The sequence below is a fragment of the Oncorhynchus masou genome, chromosome 11, assembly GCF_036934945.1.
Source record: "Oncorhynchus masou masou isolate Uvic2021 chromosome 11, UVic_Omas_1.1, whole genome shotgun sequence".
Classification (NCBI taxonomy): domain Eukaryota; kingdom Metazoa; phylum Chordata; class Actinopteri; order Salmoniformes; family Salmonidae; genus Oncorhynchus; species Oncorhynchus masou.
In genome coordinates this window covers 35,113,469-35,129,220 of record NC_088222.1, presented here as the reverse complement: position 1 = coordinate 35,129,220, position 15,752 = coordinate 35,113,469, and the positions used below count along the sequence as shown (strand labels likewise).

The 15,752-nt window shown below is 43.8% G+C and overlaps 1 protein-coding gene across 3 annotated transcripts in view; it reads left to right on the top strand.

Annotated features, from left to right (window-relative positions):
• Window positions 1-3,087: 3,087 nt before the first annotated feature.
• The window catches only part of LOC135548588 (vacuole membrane protein 1-like), an 80,393-nt gene continuing 67,728 nt past the window's right edge, over window positions 3,088-15,752 (top strand). Inside the window, exon 1 of one of the 3 annotated variants that reach the window (XM_064978340.1) lies at window positions 3,088-3,771. In XM_064978340.1, the coding sequence (XP_064834412.1) occupies window positions 3,673-3,771 (99 nt within the window). In that variant the 5' untranslated portion in view covers window positions 3,088-3,672. The remainder of the gene's footprint in view (window positions 3,772-15,752) is intronic. The other 2 variants (XR_010456849.1, XR_010456850.1) reach the window with 2 other exon arrangements.

The following is a 15,752-nucleotide window of genomic DNA, read 5'->3' as shown; positions in this document are numbered from 1 at the left end:
TATTTACCACCGGCCCTATTTACCACCGGCCCTATTTACCACATGCCCTATTTACCACATGCCCTATTTACCACATGAACTATTTACCACCGTCCCTATTTACCACCTGCCCTATTTACCACCGTCCCTATTTACCACCGTCCCTATTTACTTCCTGCCCTATTTACTTCCGGCCCTATTTACCACCTGCCCTATTTACCACCGTCCCTATTTACCACCTGCCCTATTTACCACCGGCCCTATTTACCACATGCCCTATTTACCACCGGCCCTATTTACCACCTGCCCTATTTATCGCATGCCCTATTTACCACCTGCCCTATTTACCACCTGCCCTATTTACCACTGGCCCTATGTACCACCTGCCGTATTTATCGCATGCCCTATTTACCACCTGCCGTATTTATCGCATGCCCTATTTACCACCTGCCCTATTTATCGCATGCCCTATTTTACCACCTGCCCTATTTACCACCGGCCCTATTTACTTCCTGCCCCACTTACCACCTGCCCTATTTACCACCGTCCCTATTTACCACCTGCCCTATTTACCACCGGCCCTATTTACCACATGCCCTATTTACCACCTGCCCTATTTACCGCATGCCCTATTTACCACCTGCCCTATTTACCACCTGCCCTATTTATCGCATGCCCTATTTACCACCGGCCCTATTTACCACCGGCCCTATTTACCACCTGCCCTATTTACCACCTGCCCTATTTACCACTGGCCCGATTTACCACCTGCCCTATTTACCACCTGCCGTATTTATCGCATGCCCTATTTACCACCTGCCCTATTTACCACATGCCCTATTTACCACCGGCCCTATTTACCACCGGCCCTATTTACCACCTGCCCTATTTACCGCATGCCCTATTTATCGCATGCCCTATTTACCACCGGCCCTATTTATCACCTGCCCTATTTACCACCTGCCCTATTTTCCACTGGCCCTATTTACCACCTGCCCTATTTACCACCTGCCGTATTTATCGCATGCCCTATTTACCACCTGCCCTATTTATCGCATGCCCTATTTACCACTGGCCCTATTTACCACCTGCCCTATTTACTGCATGCCCTATTTACCACTGGCCCTATTTAATACTGGCCCTATTTACCACCGGCCCTATTTACCACCGGCCCTATTTACCACATGCCCTATTTACCACATGCCCTATTTACCACATGACCTATTTACCACCGTCCCTATTTACCACCTGCCCTATTTACCACCGTCCCTATTTACCACCGTCCCTATTTACTTCCTGCCCTATTTACTTCCGGCCCTATTTACCACCTGCCCTATTTACCACCGGCCCTATTTACCACCTGCCCTATTTACCACTGGCCCTATTTACCACTGGCCCTATTTACCACCTGCCCTATTTACCACCTGCCGTATTTATCGCATGCCCTATTTACCACCTGCCCTCTTTACTGCATGCCCTATTTACCACCGGCCGTATTTATCGCATGCCCTATTTACCACCTGCCCTATTTATCGCATGCCCTATTTACCACCGGCCCTATTTATCACATGCCCTATTTACCACCTGCCCTATTTCCTACCTGCCCTATTTATCGCATGCCCTATTTACTACCTGCCCTATTTATCGCATGCCCTATTTACCACCTGCCCTATTTATCGCATGCCCTATTTACTACCTGCCCTATTTATCGCATGCCCTATTTACTACCTGCCCTATTTATCGCATGCCCTATTTACTACCTGCCCTATTTACCACCGTCCCTATTTACCACCTGCCCTATTTACCGCATGCCCTATTTACCACATGCCCTATTTACTACCTTCCCCTTTTTATCACATGCCCTATTTACCACCTGCCCTATTTATCACATGCCCTATTTACCACCTGCCATCCCTATTTACCACCGGCCCTATTTATCGCATGCCCTATGTACTACCTGCCCTATTTACCACCGACTCTATTTATCGCATGCCCTATTTACTACCTGCCCTATTTACCACATGCCCTATTTTACCACCTGCCCTATTTACCACCTGCCCTATTTATTGCATGCCCTATTTACCACCTGCCATCCCTATTTACCACCTGCCCTATTTATTGCATGCCCTATTTACCACCTGCCATCCCTATTTACCACCGGCCCTATTTATCGCATGCCCTATGTACTACCTGCCCTATTTACCACTGGCCCTATTTACCACATGCCCTATTTACTACCTGCCCTATTTACCACTGGCCCTATTTACCACCTGCCCTATTTATTGCATGCCCTATTTATCACATGCCCTATTTTACCACCTGCCCTATTTACCACTGGCCCTATTTACCACATGCCCTATTTACCACATGCCCTATTTACCTGCCCTATTTACCACTGGCCCTATTTACCACTGGCCCTATTTACCACTGGCCCTATTTACCACCGGCCCTATTTACCACCTGCCCTATTTACCACATGCCCTATTTACCACATGCCCTATTTACCACATGCCCTATTTACCACATGCCCTATTTAATCAGTACATTAGCTGTACCACATGAACAGCTAAAGTACTGATTACACACACAGATCTTACCAAATGAACAGCTAAAGTACTGATTACACACACAGATCTTACCAAATGAACAGCAAATATACCACAGTAAAAGTGTCTGCAGAGACCCAGACAGAATTGTTTTAAAGCTGCAGCACCAAATATATTATAGTCCATGTTAAACTCCTAAACTCTAGTCCTAATGTGTTACGTCATTAATTCTTGGTAACCCTGAAAACAATTGGACATGGCTGGCACTTCCCACCCAGGATTTTTAATAGGCCATGAGAGACGCTGCTGGTGCTTATCATGTATATATTTTTTTCCTGTGTTCACTTGGGTTTTCTGGGAAATGAGTTCGGTGCCAAAAAAACTCCACAGTGTTCCCGTAATCTACAACATCACTGGCTCTTCCTGAAAACAACCTGTTTGCCCATGCTTGAGGTGGTGTTTGGTCTATATCGTGTACTATCAATGGAGTGAGGGAGAGATGGGCGGGGGAAGAGAGAGAGTTGTGTAAGAGCTGACTGACTTGTAGAAGAACAATTATTCTGCTCTTCTTTTTGTCTGTGTTGTTCTGAATCTAAACACTCCTACCCTATGGGCTTGTCCTCTAAAACTCTCAACAACAGGCACTAACTGATATTCTCTCACCTTTGCTCTCTCTGCCTCTCTTTCTCTCTCACACTTGCCCTCTCTCACCCCTGCCACTCTCTGCTTCGCCTCTCTCTATCACTTGCCCTCTCTCACCATCTCTGACCCTCTCTCCCTCCCTCACTCTCTCATTTGCCGTCTCTCACCCTCTCTATCTCCCTCACTCTCTCATTTGCCATCTCTCACCCTCTCTGCCCCTCTCCCTCCCTCACTCTCTCTCTCTCACTCTCTCCTCACTGCTCCCCCTCTCTTTCTGTGGCGCACTTTCACTTTCTGCCTTGTTTACCTTCTCTCACTCTTGGCCCTCCCTCCTTTCTCTAGAACAGAGTAGGGTGCACACAGTGCACACGCTCAACCTCCTACTGTCTCTCCTACTTCGTTTTTCTCTCACTCTGCCTGAGTCTCCCATGGCTGACTGTCTCTCTGTCTTCAGTGAAGCTGGCGCTGTCTCTCTGTCTGTGTGTCTGTCCCCTGTGTGCAGCACATGTTGATGAGCTTCCTGTGGTGTGCCTACTGGGTAGACTTGGGTAACCTGTCCTCTGTGGGACTGGGGACTGGCATGCACACCATCCTCCTGTACCTGGTAAGAACTCTCATTTACCATGCAACTACACATTTCCACAATGGTCAGAGATAGCCTCAGAACACTGTTATGTACCATGCAAATGCATGTTCATATTCAATAGAAATGCCTGCTGAGGCTCAGATTGCAGCTAGCCTATAAACACTTTCATATACCATCCAAATCCTTGTTACTTCTCAGGTTGAAATATCCTGTTTGTATGATGTTACTTAGTCAGTCCCACTGCGTATATCTGTCTCAAACTCGGTATTGATCTTTTGTGAGTTGCTGCTAAGAGAGTTGTAATAGGAAGTTGGAACATCGCTAAAAGTTCAAGGAGATTCCCTGTGTCCCAGAGGGTAGTGTGTGTTTTTGTGTGCATGCGTGCTGGCGTGCATCACTGCATGCATTTGTGTGTTAGGTGTATGCGTGTGTGTGTAGAACACTGTGTTGTTAAGTTTCCCTCAGTGAATAGGCACACACTGTGGCGGAAAGGCGGGTAGCAGTAGTGTTTTGACAGGCAGTCCAAGAAATAATGAGCGCACTCAATGACCCCGCTGACTGAGTGCATGTAAGGACAGCCAACCTCTTGCCTCCCTTTTTCTCTTTTTCTTATCGCTCTCTTTTTTTCTTTCTCTGTCCCTCCCTCCCATTTCTTTCTCTTTCCACCTCTGCTCTCTCTCTCTCTCTCTCTCTCTCTCTCTCTCTCTCTCTCTCTCTCTCTCTCTCTCTCTCTTTTCTCTCTCATTCCACCCTCTTCACTCCCTCCTCTCCCTGTTTTGAGCAGCAGTGCGGAGCGGAAAAATGGGGGCTGGCTGGCTCAAGATCTGGGCTCCCAAGCATCTGGTAGTCTTTACAGCTTGTTCTGAGAGCATTATTAACACTTAGCCACCCATCTGTCATTTGGGAGCAGCGCAGTCACAGTCCCATTGCATCGTCCAGTGGAGCTGAACTGGAAACTGTCCTCCATTCTGTGTCATGGAGAGCACACTCAAATGTCATTTGAGCCATTTTTATATTAGAATTTTTGTTGGGTGACCTGACTTACTTTCTAAGACGCCTGTCTGTTTCAAAGGAGGACGTCGCCATCTTATGGCCTTATTGATGGATCAGTAGATTTTCAGTGCTGTTTGAGGAATCCGTTCAAGTTTCCTGCTTTTGAATGTGGAGCTGATTGAGACAGCTGGATTTAAGGGGGCTATTGCAGGGGATGAATTGAGTCATTGTGAGTTTGTGCTACCCTACCCACAGAGGCCTCGGTAGAACCATAGATTTATGGTTAGAACACTGCTCTTTCTCTAATCTATCTTGTCCATGTTCACTTCTACAGGAAATGTTCACTACAACAGGAAACCATATGAATGTTTGTTATGATTTTTGCAATGTTTGATGGTTGCAGCGACTTGTTTATAGAAACGTTTGTGGTCATACGCACATCCTTAAAAATGTAGGTGCTGGGCTAATAAAGAATACTTGTAAAGAACCGGAAGGCTTGCACACTGTTTATGCTTCCCAATTCACCGCTTTATTGTCAACGTGACTTGTTTCCTCTTTCTAGATACGGTCCTTCTTCTTCTTCACAATGGTTGATGCAGCTTTCCTGCTTGGGTTGAGGGGGTTCACTGTGAACCCATGCCTTTTACCTTCTGTGAGCAGTAGATGGCGACATTTGTCAGTGAATGTGAGTCAGACGCTGCATGCAATGTATGTAGCTGTACTGACCATGTTCGAGAGGATCAAACACAACTATATTTTTTTACACTTCAAAAGTTGACAATCTGCACCGTTTGGTTCCCAAGCCAGGTTTTTTTCACTCTATAGCCATGGCAGTGTGAAATCAGGAATTCAATGCATCCTTTTTTAGTCTTCTTAGACATAACTGACCCGGGGAAATAATGGTAACTGTGTTATTCACCACCACTTCACCAATCCTCTTTATATGCTGTGTACATCTGGGCTCATATTTACAAGGTATCCAAGACTACGAGTGCTGATCTTGGATCACTTTTGCTTTTCAGATCATGAAAAATTATTTAACCTTTATTTAACTAGGCAAGTCAGTTAATAACAAATTCTTATTTACAATGACGGCCTACACCGGCCAAACCCGGACGACGCTGGGCCAATTGTGCGCCGCCTTATGGGACTCCCAATCACGGCCAGTTGTGATACAGCCTGGTATCAAACCAGGGTGTCTGTAGTGATGCCTCAAGCACTGAGGCGTCACTACAGACCACTGTGCCACTCGGGAGCAGCGGTCCGGAGTGAAAAATAAGACGGGACAATATTAAGCTTTTCAAAGTAGGACTTCCATTGTTTTTTATAGTTGAACAGTTTTATTTAAATTCTGCATTTCTGACTGGATTTATAAATTTGGACGAAATAAAGACATTCTTTATTTTTGGTTGATTATGTCTGAGCCTCATTCCCTCCCACCTTAAAAATATATATATTATTTTCTTACAGAAACATGGTTAAGGAATTTGTGGGATTGAACCTGAAATCTTCAACTCTACAGTCAGATCATTAATCCTCTGCATTACCAGGCGATAACAATGCAACATTTTCCCATCCTCTTCATATATTGTGTACTAGTAATACTGTGTACTAGTAACGCTGTATTTTAGGTGTAAAAAATATGTTTGTGTTTTTTATAATTATCAGCTGATCAAAAGTCCTATGAATGAAATTAAAATGGCATGTGTGTCTATATCACCTTCTAGTGGGCCTATAATACAGTCCTCAAATGCAAATCGCCATTAAATCTGGAGAGAAACAATGTGGATGTGTTCCAGTTAAACCTAAAACAGATATGAACGTCACAACTGACTTATTTGGAAATTGTGGAACATTACGCAACATTGTGGGAATGTTCTGTGCAACCTTTACAAATATCACAAGAATATTATTTCAACATGTCCTGTGCTACTTCAACATTTTTAATAACGTCATCACAACTGAGCATATTTTGTGTTTTGGGAACCTATAGTGCATTCGGAACGTATTCAGACCCCTTGACTATTTCCACATTTTTGTTACGTAATAGCCTTTTTCTAAAATGAATTAAATCAATAAAATCATTGATCGACACACAATAGCCCATAATGACAAAACAAATACCTTATTTAAATAAGTATTCAGACCCTTTGCTATGAGACTTGAAATTGAGCTCAGGTGCATCCTCTTTCCATTGATCATCCTTGAGATGTTTCTACAAGTTGATTGGAGTCCACCTGTGGTAAATTGATTGGACATGATTTGGAAAGGCACACACCTGTCTATATAAGGTCCCACAGTTGACATTACCAAGCAGAAACCAAGCCATGAGGTCGAAGGAATTGTGTGTAACGCTCCGAGACAGGATTTGTGTCGAGGCACAGATCTGGGGAAGAGTACCAAAAAAGAATGGGAGAAACTCCCCAAATACAGGTGTGCCAAGCTTGAAGCGTCATACTCAAGAACACTTGATACTGTCGTCACTCCAAAAGATGCTTCAACAAATTACTGAGTAAAGGGTCTGAATACTTATTTAAATGTGATATTTCAGTTTTAGTATTTAATTTTTTATTTTTTTTAAATGAATAATAAAATGTTATGGGAACCTTTAAAGAACTCTGAAAGGTTGTGGCGTCAACATTCTTGCAACATCAAAGCAATGTTTTTTGCACCCTGATATAAAGATAATCTGAATGTCCGTACAACGGGACAGTTTTTAGTGTTTTGGAAACCTATCTCTTGTCCGATCCCCACACAATCCACACAACCTAAAACATTCTGGGAACCTTTTAAAGAACAGATTAAATGTTGTTCTTGGAATGTTTTTGCAACATCAGGTGAATTGTTTTGCACTTTAAAAGAAACTTTGTAGAATCATCCGAATAACTGAACTATTTTTGTGTTTTGGGACATATATTTTGTGATGTCCCCACAATGTTTCCACCAGACTGTTTCCACAACCTAAATGAAACATTCTGGGAACTTTTTAAAGAACATCAGGCAAATTTTTTAAACGAACATTGTAAAATCATCAGCACAACTGAACAGTTTTTGTGTCATGAGAACATTTGCTGCAACCTATCAAATGTTGTAGGAACTTTCACATAACCAATTTTGGTTTGCTGGGAAAACATTACTGGTACATTGTCTTATTACCTGAACACTTTTGGGAAATGTTCTGTGGTGGTTGTTACAGATGTGTCCACAACATTTTATTGAATGTTAGCAGAGAATTCTAAACACCTAAGTAGAATTTAATGGGAATCCTAGCTAATGTCCTGGAAAGGTTCCCAGTTTGCTGGGCATTCTCTCCTTTAGGAGGTAATGCTGCGTTCACATGCTATTGGAAACTTAGGCCTAAAATTAATGGAAGTTATTTGCGTAAAGCTTCATATTGGTTGATTATGATACTTTCAAGTGGGATACTCAGAGCTCATGTTTCTACGAGTTTATAAGCATGACAATTCGGAGTTTCCTAGTTCCGACTAGCACATGAATGCAGCATAAGACCATTGGAGTTATAGCATTCCTATAGGAAGTCACTGAGAGGTCATCAACCAGAGCTTCCTGTGGACATAAAGGGCTCTGCTTATGAGGCGTCCTGTGACTGAGTGTCATCATGGAACACATTCATTCACTACTCTGGTGTCAGCAAGCATGTGACTATTTCACTACATGAGTATTGTCATGTGACTTTCACTTCCTTTGTCTGACATAGTGGAGTGAGATATATCTGTGTGTGTGTGTGTGTTATAGAAGGTTGTCTTTTTTAGTGACTTTAGTCATCACTGTCTGAAATGTACAGAATGTTGCATTCTCCTGAACACTGCTGATTCCATATATTCCGGTAGTATGTAATACCATCAGCACCCAGCATAGGGAGGTAGAGTCACTGCTGATGATGTCCTGACTGACTCACTCGGACAGTGAAGTGGAGACTCCTGTCCACTGGCATTGGCAATTGCTGCACTTGTCTCCTTTTGTGTTTGTGTCACAGTGAGACTGAGAGAGAATGAGTATACACTACCATTCAAACATTTGGGGTCGCTTAGAAATTTCTTTGTTTTCCATGAATACGTACATGAAATGAGTCGAAGAAATGAATAGGAAATATAGTCAAGACGTTGACAAGGTTATAAATAATGATTTTCAATTGAAATAACAATTGTGTCCTTCAAACTTTGTTTTCGTCAAAGAATCCTCCATTTGCAGCAATTACAGCCTTGCAGACCTTTTGGCATTCTAGTTGTCAATTTGTTGAGGTAATTTGAAGAGATTTCACCCCATGCTTGGGGCGGCAGGGTAGCCTAGTGGTTAGAGCGTTGGACTCGTAACCGAAAGGTTGTGAGTTCAAACCCCCGAGCTGACAAGGTACAAATCTGTCGTTCTGCCCCTGAACAGGCAGTTAACCCACTGTTCCTAGGCCGTCATTGAAAATAAGAATTTGTTCTTAACTGACTTGCCTAGTTAAATAAAGGTCAAATTAAAAAAAAAATGCTTCCTGAAGCACCTCCCACAAGTTGGATTGACTTGATGGGCACTTATGTACCATACGGTCAAGCTGCTCCCACAACAGCTCAGTGGGATAAGATCCGGTGACTCTGCTGGCCACTCCATTATAGACAGAATACCTTATACCTTGACTGCTTCCCTAAATAGTTTGTGCATAGTTTGGAGCTGTGCTTTGGGTCATTGTCCTGTTGTAGGAGATAACTGGGTATGACATGGAGTTGCAAAATGGAGTGATAACCTTCCTTCTTCAAGATCTCTTTTACCCTGTACAAATCTCCCACTTTACCACCACCAAAGCACCCCCAGACCATCACATTGCCTCCACCATGCTTGACAGATGGCGTCAAGCATCTTTTCATTTTTTACTGGATCTCACAAATGTTCTTCTTTGTGATCCGAACACCTCAATCTTAGATTCGTCTGTCCATAACACTTTTTTTCAAATCTTCCTCTGTCCCGCGTAGGTGTTTTTTTTGCACATCTTAATCTTTTCTTTTTATTGGCCCCTCTGACATATGGCTTTTTCTTTGCAACGCTGCCTAGAAGGCCAGCATCCCAGAGTCACCTCTTCACTGTTGACTTTGAGACTGGTATTTTGCGGGTACTATTTAATGGAACTGCCAATTGAGGACTTGTGAGGCGTCTGTTTCTCAAACTAGGGACACTAAATGTACTTGTCTTCTTGCTCAGTTGTGCACCGGGGCCTCCCACTCCTCTTTCTATTCTGGTTAGCGACAGTTTGCGCTGTTCTGTGAAGGGAGAATTATGCAGCGTTGTATGAGATCCTCCGTTTCTTGGCAATTTCTCACAATGGAATAGTCTTCATTTCTCAGAACAAGAATAGACTGATGAGTTTCAGAAGAAAGTTCTTTGTGTCTGGGCATTTTGAGCCTGTAATCGAACCCACAAATGCTGATGTTCCAAATAGCTCCAGATACTCAACTAGTCTAAAGAAGGCCAGTTTCATTGCTTTTTTAATCAGGACAACAGTTTTCAGCTGTGCGAACATAATTGCAAAATGGTTTTCTAGTGATCAATTAGCCTTTTAAAATGATCAACTTGGATTAGGTAACACAACCTGCCATTGGAACACAGGAGTGATGGTTGCTGATAATGGGCCTCTGAACACATACGTAGATATTGCATTAAAAAATCTGCCATTTCCAGCTACAATAGTCATTTACAACATTGTCTACACTCTATTTCTGATCAATTTGATGTTATTTTAATGGACAAAAAAGGCGCATTTCTTTCAAAAACAAGGACATTTCTAAGTGACCCCAAACTTTTGAACGGTAGTGTACATGGACACGACTGGCTGTTGGAGAAACACACACACACACACACACACACACACACACACACACACACACACACACACACACACACACACACACACACACACACACACACACACACACACTCACCTCTTCTGCCTTCGGTTGGAGTGGACTCATGATTCACCAAGCTGCTTAGAGGTAGAGGGTAACTGCTCTTGAAAACAATAGAGTTGTCAATGCATCTCAAAACCAGAGGGTAGATCTGATTTCAAGGTTAGGCAGAGAGGCTGTGATGACTATAGTTCTCCTAGTGTGTATATGTGTTTAGTTTCAGCTCAGACACATGACTCAGCACTCCTGCTTCTGGCCCATCTGCTCTGGCAACACAGGCCTTTATTTCCAGCCTGTCTCCTCTTTACCAACACTCTCTACCCCTCCACCCACACAGCGGGCACAGCTCTCACAGCAGGGGCCTGGGGTGGGGTGGGGGGTCTATCCCTCTGCTCTCTGTCTCGCCCTTTGCCAGGCCACGTGAGAAGGGGAGGCAGGGATGAAGGAAGGGGGAGGGTGAGAGTCGCTGTGACTTGCTGAGGCGTGGTTCCCCAATAGCTGGATCTCGGACACAACAGTCTCCACTCCCAGGGGCTTTAGGTTCCAGAATACACACATCCTACAGACAGATCTAAGTATTTGTACTATACCTGAGCCCATCAGCAACTACGATGATGATGATGATGATGATGAAGACTATGAGGGATTGCCCTCTCGTCACAGCATCCAGAGCAGTTTTTGTGTGTGTTTGTGATGTCCTCCTAAATCATGTAAGATTCTATTGTGTGTTTTCTAGTGTCAACCACGGATGATGTGACAGTATACCATTTAAATCCAGTTTTAATGGGCCTGGAATGGATGACTGAGACTTGGGGAAATCTAGGCGAAGCTGTAAATAGTTTTGATGAGAGCTCATTTGAGTCATCCACCATTAAATTGCATTCAGTAATGGCTGTTGTCATTAAGTAATTATGGGCAGCTTAGAAAATTGCTGTGATTAACAGTAAATCAACAGCAACAATGTATTCAAAAAAACGTTATATTCCAAGTCTAACACATTTGTGTTTGGATAAACGCAACCAGGCCAGGGTAGTCCCAATCCCACCCACCCTCTCACCGCTATTTCTGTGACTCGTCCTTTTTGTGTGTGTGTGGGGGGGTCATTCCACCAATTGGGTGCCTTGTGAGTAGTGTAACTTGATTTCACCTCATTTTAACAATCTGTCATGAAGAGCACGTGTTCAACTTCATAAAAACAAATTTTCCCATCTCAAGGTTAAATGAAAAAATATACTGTAGTAATACTATTAAGTGGCAAATAAAGTAACAGGGTTGACGATTTCATCTTTAAACAGCCATAAATCCCCATATGACAGGGGGAATAAAAGTTTGTTGTGTGCAACAGGGAGGGGCAATTTTTAAAGTAAGCTTCACAAAAAATAAATAATTGTTAAAACATTTCTAGCCTGTCTGTCTGTGGGTTTACATGTTATGTTCGACCCGTTCACTTTTCCACCACAAAACCCCAGAACATGGCCAAAAGGAGTATAACTAGCGCATCTGCTTTTACACTATGGTTAGACTGTTAGATGTCTAATATTTCTTTAGAACATCTCATTTTTTGAAAGAATAGTTTCACCACATTAAAATGAGAGTTCAGTTCACGTAACAGGGTTGACCTGAACATGAGGGACAGAATCACTAATCACATGAAATCAATATTCATTTCCAGAAATTACTTTGTTGAAGCAAAATGATGGTGAAACTTGGAGACATTTTGGGATTAAGTGGATTCAAATCTTCCTGGAAGTCACAGAGTGTGCACAAACGGACATGTCAAAATGCTGAGCTAGGGGCACTTTATTAAATTATCCATGTGGTCTATATTAAAGGGGACTTCAATTACAGCAAGCTTTGGTGCACAATTTCTACTTATCAAAGGGACGCAAACGGCACTCATTTCGTGGGAACGACCTGTGTCTGCGCTCTTTATGACTATCACCATAATGGCAGCTGAACCTCCAGAAAATGCAATCTGTACATGGGATAATAAAAGCACTAGTTTTGTAGCTTATCTAAGCAGTGTGATTTTCCATGTCTTATCTTTCAGAAGTAACCCAATGGATTGGCTAACTAAAGGATACATTCTGTAGTTTTCTATATCCAGCCTCGCGTAGGATTGTCTAAATTACACGTTGTCGAAAGGTTTGCATAGCATATACAGATTTCCCCTGAAATTAAGTTTTACTGTTGGTAATTATGATGACCAACACAGCTGAAATTAACGACAACTGTCTCAGAGCACGCCAACCAAGATCTGCAGTATCTTTCCACTCAGTTGTATCAGTGCTGGACTATTGTCTAGTTAAGCCGGGTGTACAATACGCAATTTTTGCCCTGATTTCGCTCCCCAAACAAGTTTTTGAGATCAGAGGCAAAATCTCCATGGGGTCAGAGACGCAATCTGAGGGCTACCGATCCCGTCCAGACGTCCCAAAATTGTCAAACATGTTTGATTTTATCGGCACAATCTGCAATGCTCTTGTAGTGTGAGATATGCAACGACAACATTTGAGAACGGTGATCAGCAATAGCCAATGAGAGCTCGCCAGAGAAGAAGCCAGTGAGATTACGTTTTATCTCATCGACCCAGAATGTGTGTAGACTCTCGAACAGGAGCGACGACGACATTTGTACTTGCCGAAGTGTCAAATCGTTACAGCTCTGACAAGCTCTTTACACACAATGTTATTCAATTCAAAATGTATTGGCAAGGTATTTCACCTCTGTATGGCAAACGTGGATATCTGACTGAAAACGTTTGATGCTGCTTTGATGCTGCTTTGAACCGTGGATTGATGGCAGCAACCGTGGATTGGTGGCAGCATTCGCGTGAAACTGAAAGCGCGAACCACTGCTTTCAATCAGGGCAAGGTGTCTGGTAACATGACTGAATACAAACAGTGCAGCTATTCCCTCCGTAAGGCAATCAAACAAGCTAAGCGTCAGTACAGAGACAAAGTAGAATCTCAATTCAACGGCTCAGACACAAGAGGCATGTGGCAGGGTCTACAGTCAATCACGGACTACAGGAAGAAATCCAGCCCAGTCACGGACCAGGATGTCTTGCTCCCAGGCAGACTAAATAACTTTTTTGCCCGCTTTGAGGACAATACAGTGCCACTGACACGGCCTGCAACGGAAACATGCGGTCTCTCCTTCACTGCAGCCGAGGTGAGTAAAACATTTAAACGTGTTAACCCTCGCAAGGCTGCAGGCCCAGACGGCATCCCCAGCCGCGCCCTCAGAGCATGCGCAGACCAGCTGGCTGGTGTGTTTACGGACATATTCAATCAATCCCTATCTCAGTCTGCTGTTCCCACATGCTCAAGAGTGCCACCATTGTTCCTGTTCCCAAGAAAGCTAAGGTAACTGAGCTAAACGACTACCGCCCCGTAGCACTCACTTCCGTCATCATGAAGTGCTTTGAGAGACTAGTCAAGGACCATATCACCTCCACCCTACCTGACACCCTAGACCCACTCCAATTTGCTTACCGCCCAAATAGGTCCACAGACGATGCAATCTCAACCACACTGCCCTAACCCATCTGGACAAGAGGAATACCTATGTGAGAATGCTGTTCATCGACTACAGCTCGGCATTCAACACCATAGTACCCTCCAAGCTCGTCATCAAGCTCGAGACCCTGGGTCTCGACCCCGCCCTGTGCAACTGGGTACTGGACTTCCTGACAGGCCGCCCCCAGGTGGTGAGGGTAGGTAACAACATCTCCTCCCCGCTGATCCTCAACACTTGGGCCCCACAAGGGTGCGTTCTGAGCCCTCTCCTGTACTCCTTGTTCACCCACGACTGCGTGGCCACGCACGCCTCCAACTCAATCATCAAGTTTGCGGACGACACAACAGTGGTAGGCTTGATTACCAACAACGACGAGACGGCCTACAGGGAGGAGGTGAGGGCACTCGGAGTGTGGTGTCAGGAAAATAACCTCACACTCAACGTCAACAAAACTAAGGAGATGATTGTGGACTTCAGGAAACAGCAGGGGGAACACCCCCCTATCCACATCGATGGAACAGTAGTGGAGAGAGTAGCAAGTTTTAAGTTCCTCGGCATACACATCACAGACAAACTGAATTGGTCCACTCACACAGACAGCATCGTGAAGAAGGCGCAGCAGCGCCTCTTCAACCTCAGGAGGCTGAAGAAATTCGGCTTGTCACCAAAAGCACTCACAAACTTCTACAGATGCACAATCGAGAGCATGCTCCGCCCTCAACCGTAAGGCTCTCCAGAGGGTAGTGAGGTCTGCACAACGCATCACCGGGGGCAAACTACCTGCCCTCCAGGACACCTACACCACCCGATGTTACAGGAAGGCCATAAAGATCATCAAGGACATCAACCACCCGAGCCACTGCCTGTTCACCCCGCTATCATCCAGAAGGCGAGGTCAGTACAGGTGCATCAAAGCTGGGACCAAGAGACTGAAAAACAGCTTCTATCTCAAGGCCATCAGACTGTTAAACAGCCACCACTAACATTGAGTGGCTGCTGCCAACACACTGACTCAACTCCAGCCACTTTAATAATGGGAATTGATGGGAAATGATGTAAATATATCACTAGCCACTTTAAACAATGCTACCTTATATAATGTTACTTACCCTACATTATTCTTCTCATATGCATACGTATATACTGTACCCTATATCATCGACTGCATCCTTATGTAATACATGTATCACTAGCCACTTTAACTATGCCACTTTGTTTACATACTCATCTCATATGTATATACTGTACTCGATACCATCTACTGTATCTTGCCTATGCTGCTCTGTACCATCACTCATTCATATATCCTTATGTACATATTCTTTATCCCCTTAAACTGTGTATAAAACAGTAGTTTAGGAATTGTTAGTTAGATTACTTGTTGGTTATTCTGCATTGTCGGAACTAGAAGCACAAGCATTTCGCTACACTCGCATTAACATCTGCTAACCATGTGTATGTGACAAATAAAATTTGATTTGATTTGATTTTGAGCCACAGCTCGTTCTAGCTATCTAATCACATCCTTGTTTTTGTGAGACAGCGTGGTATCGAGAATCCTCATGACCAAGTGAAGAATCT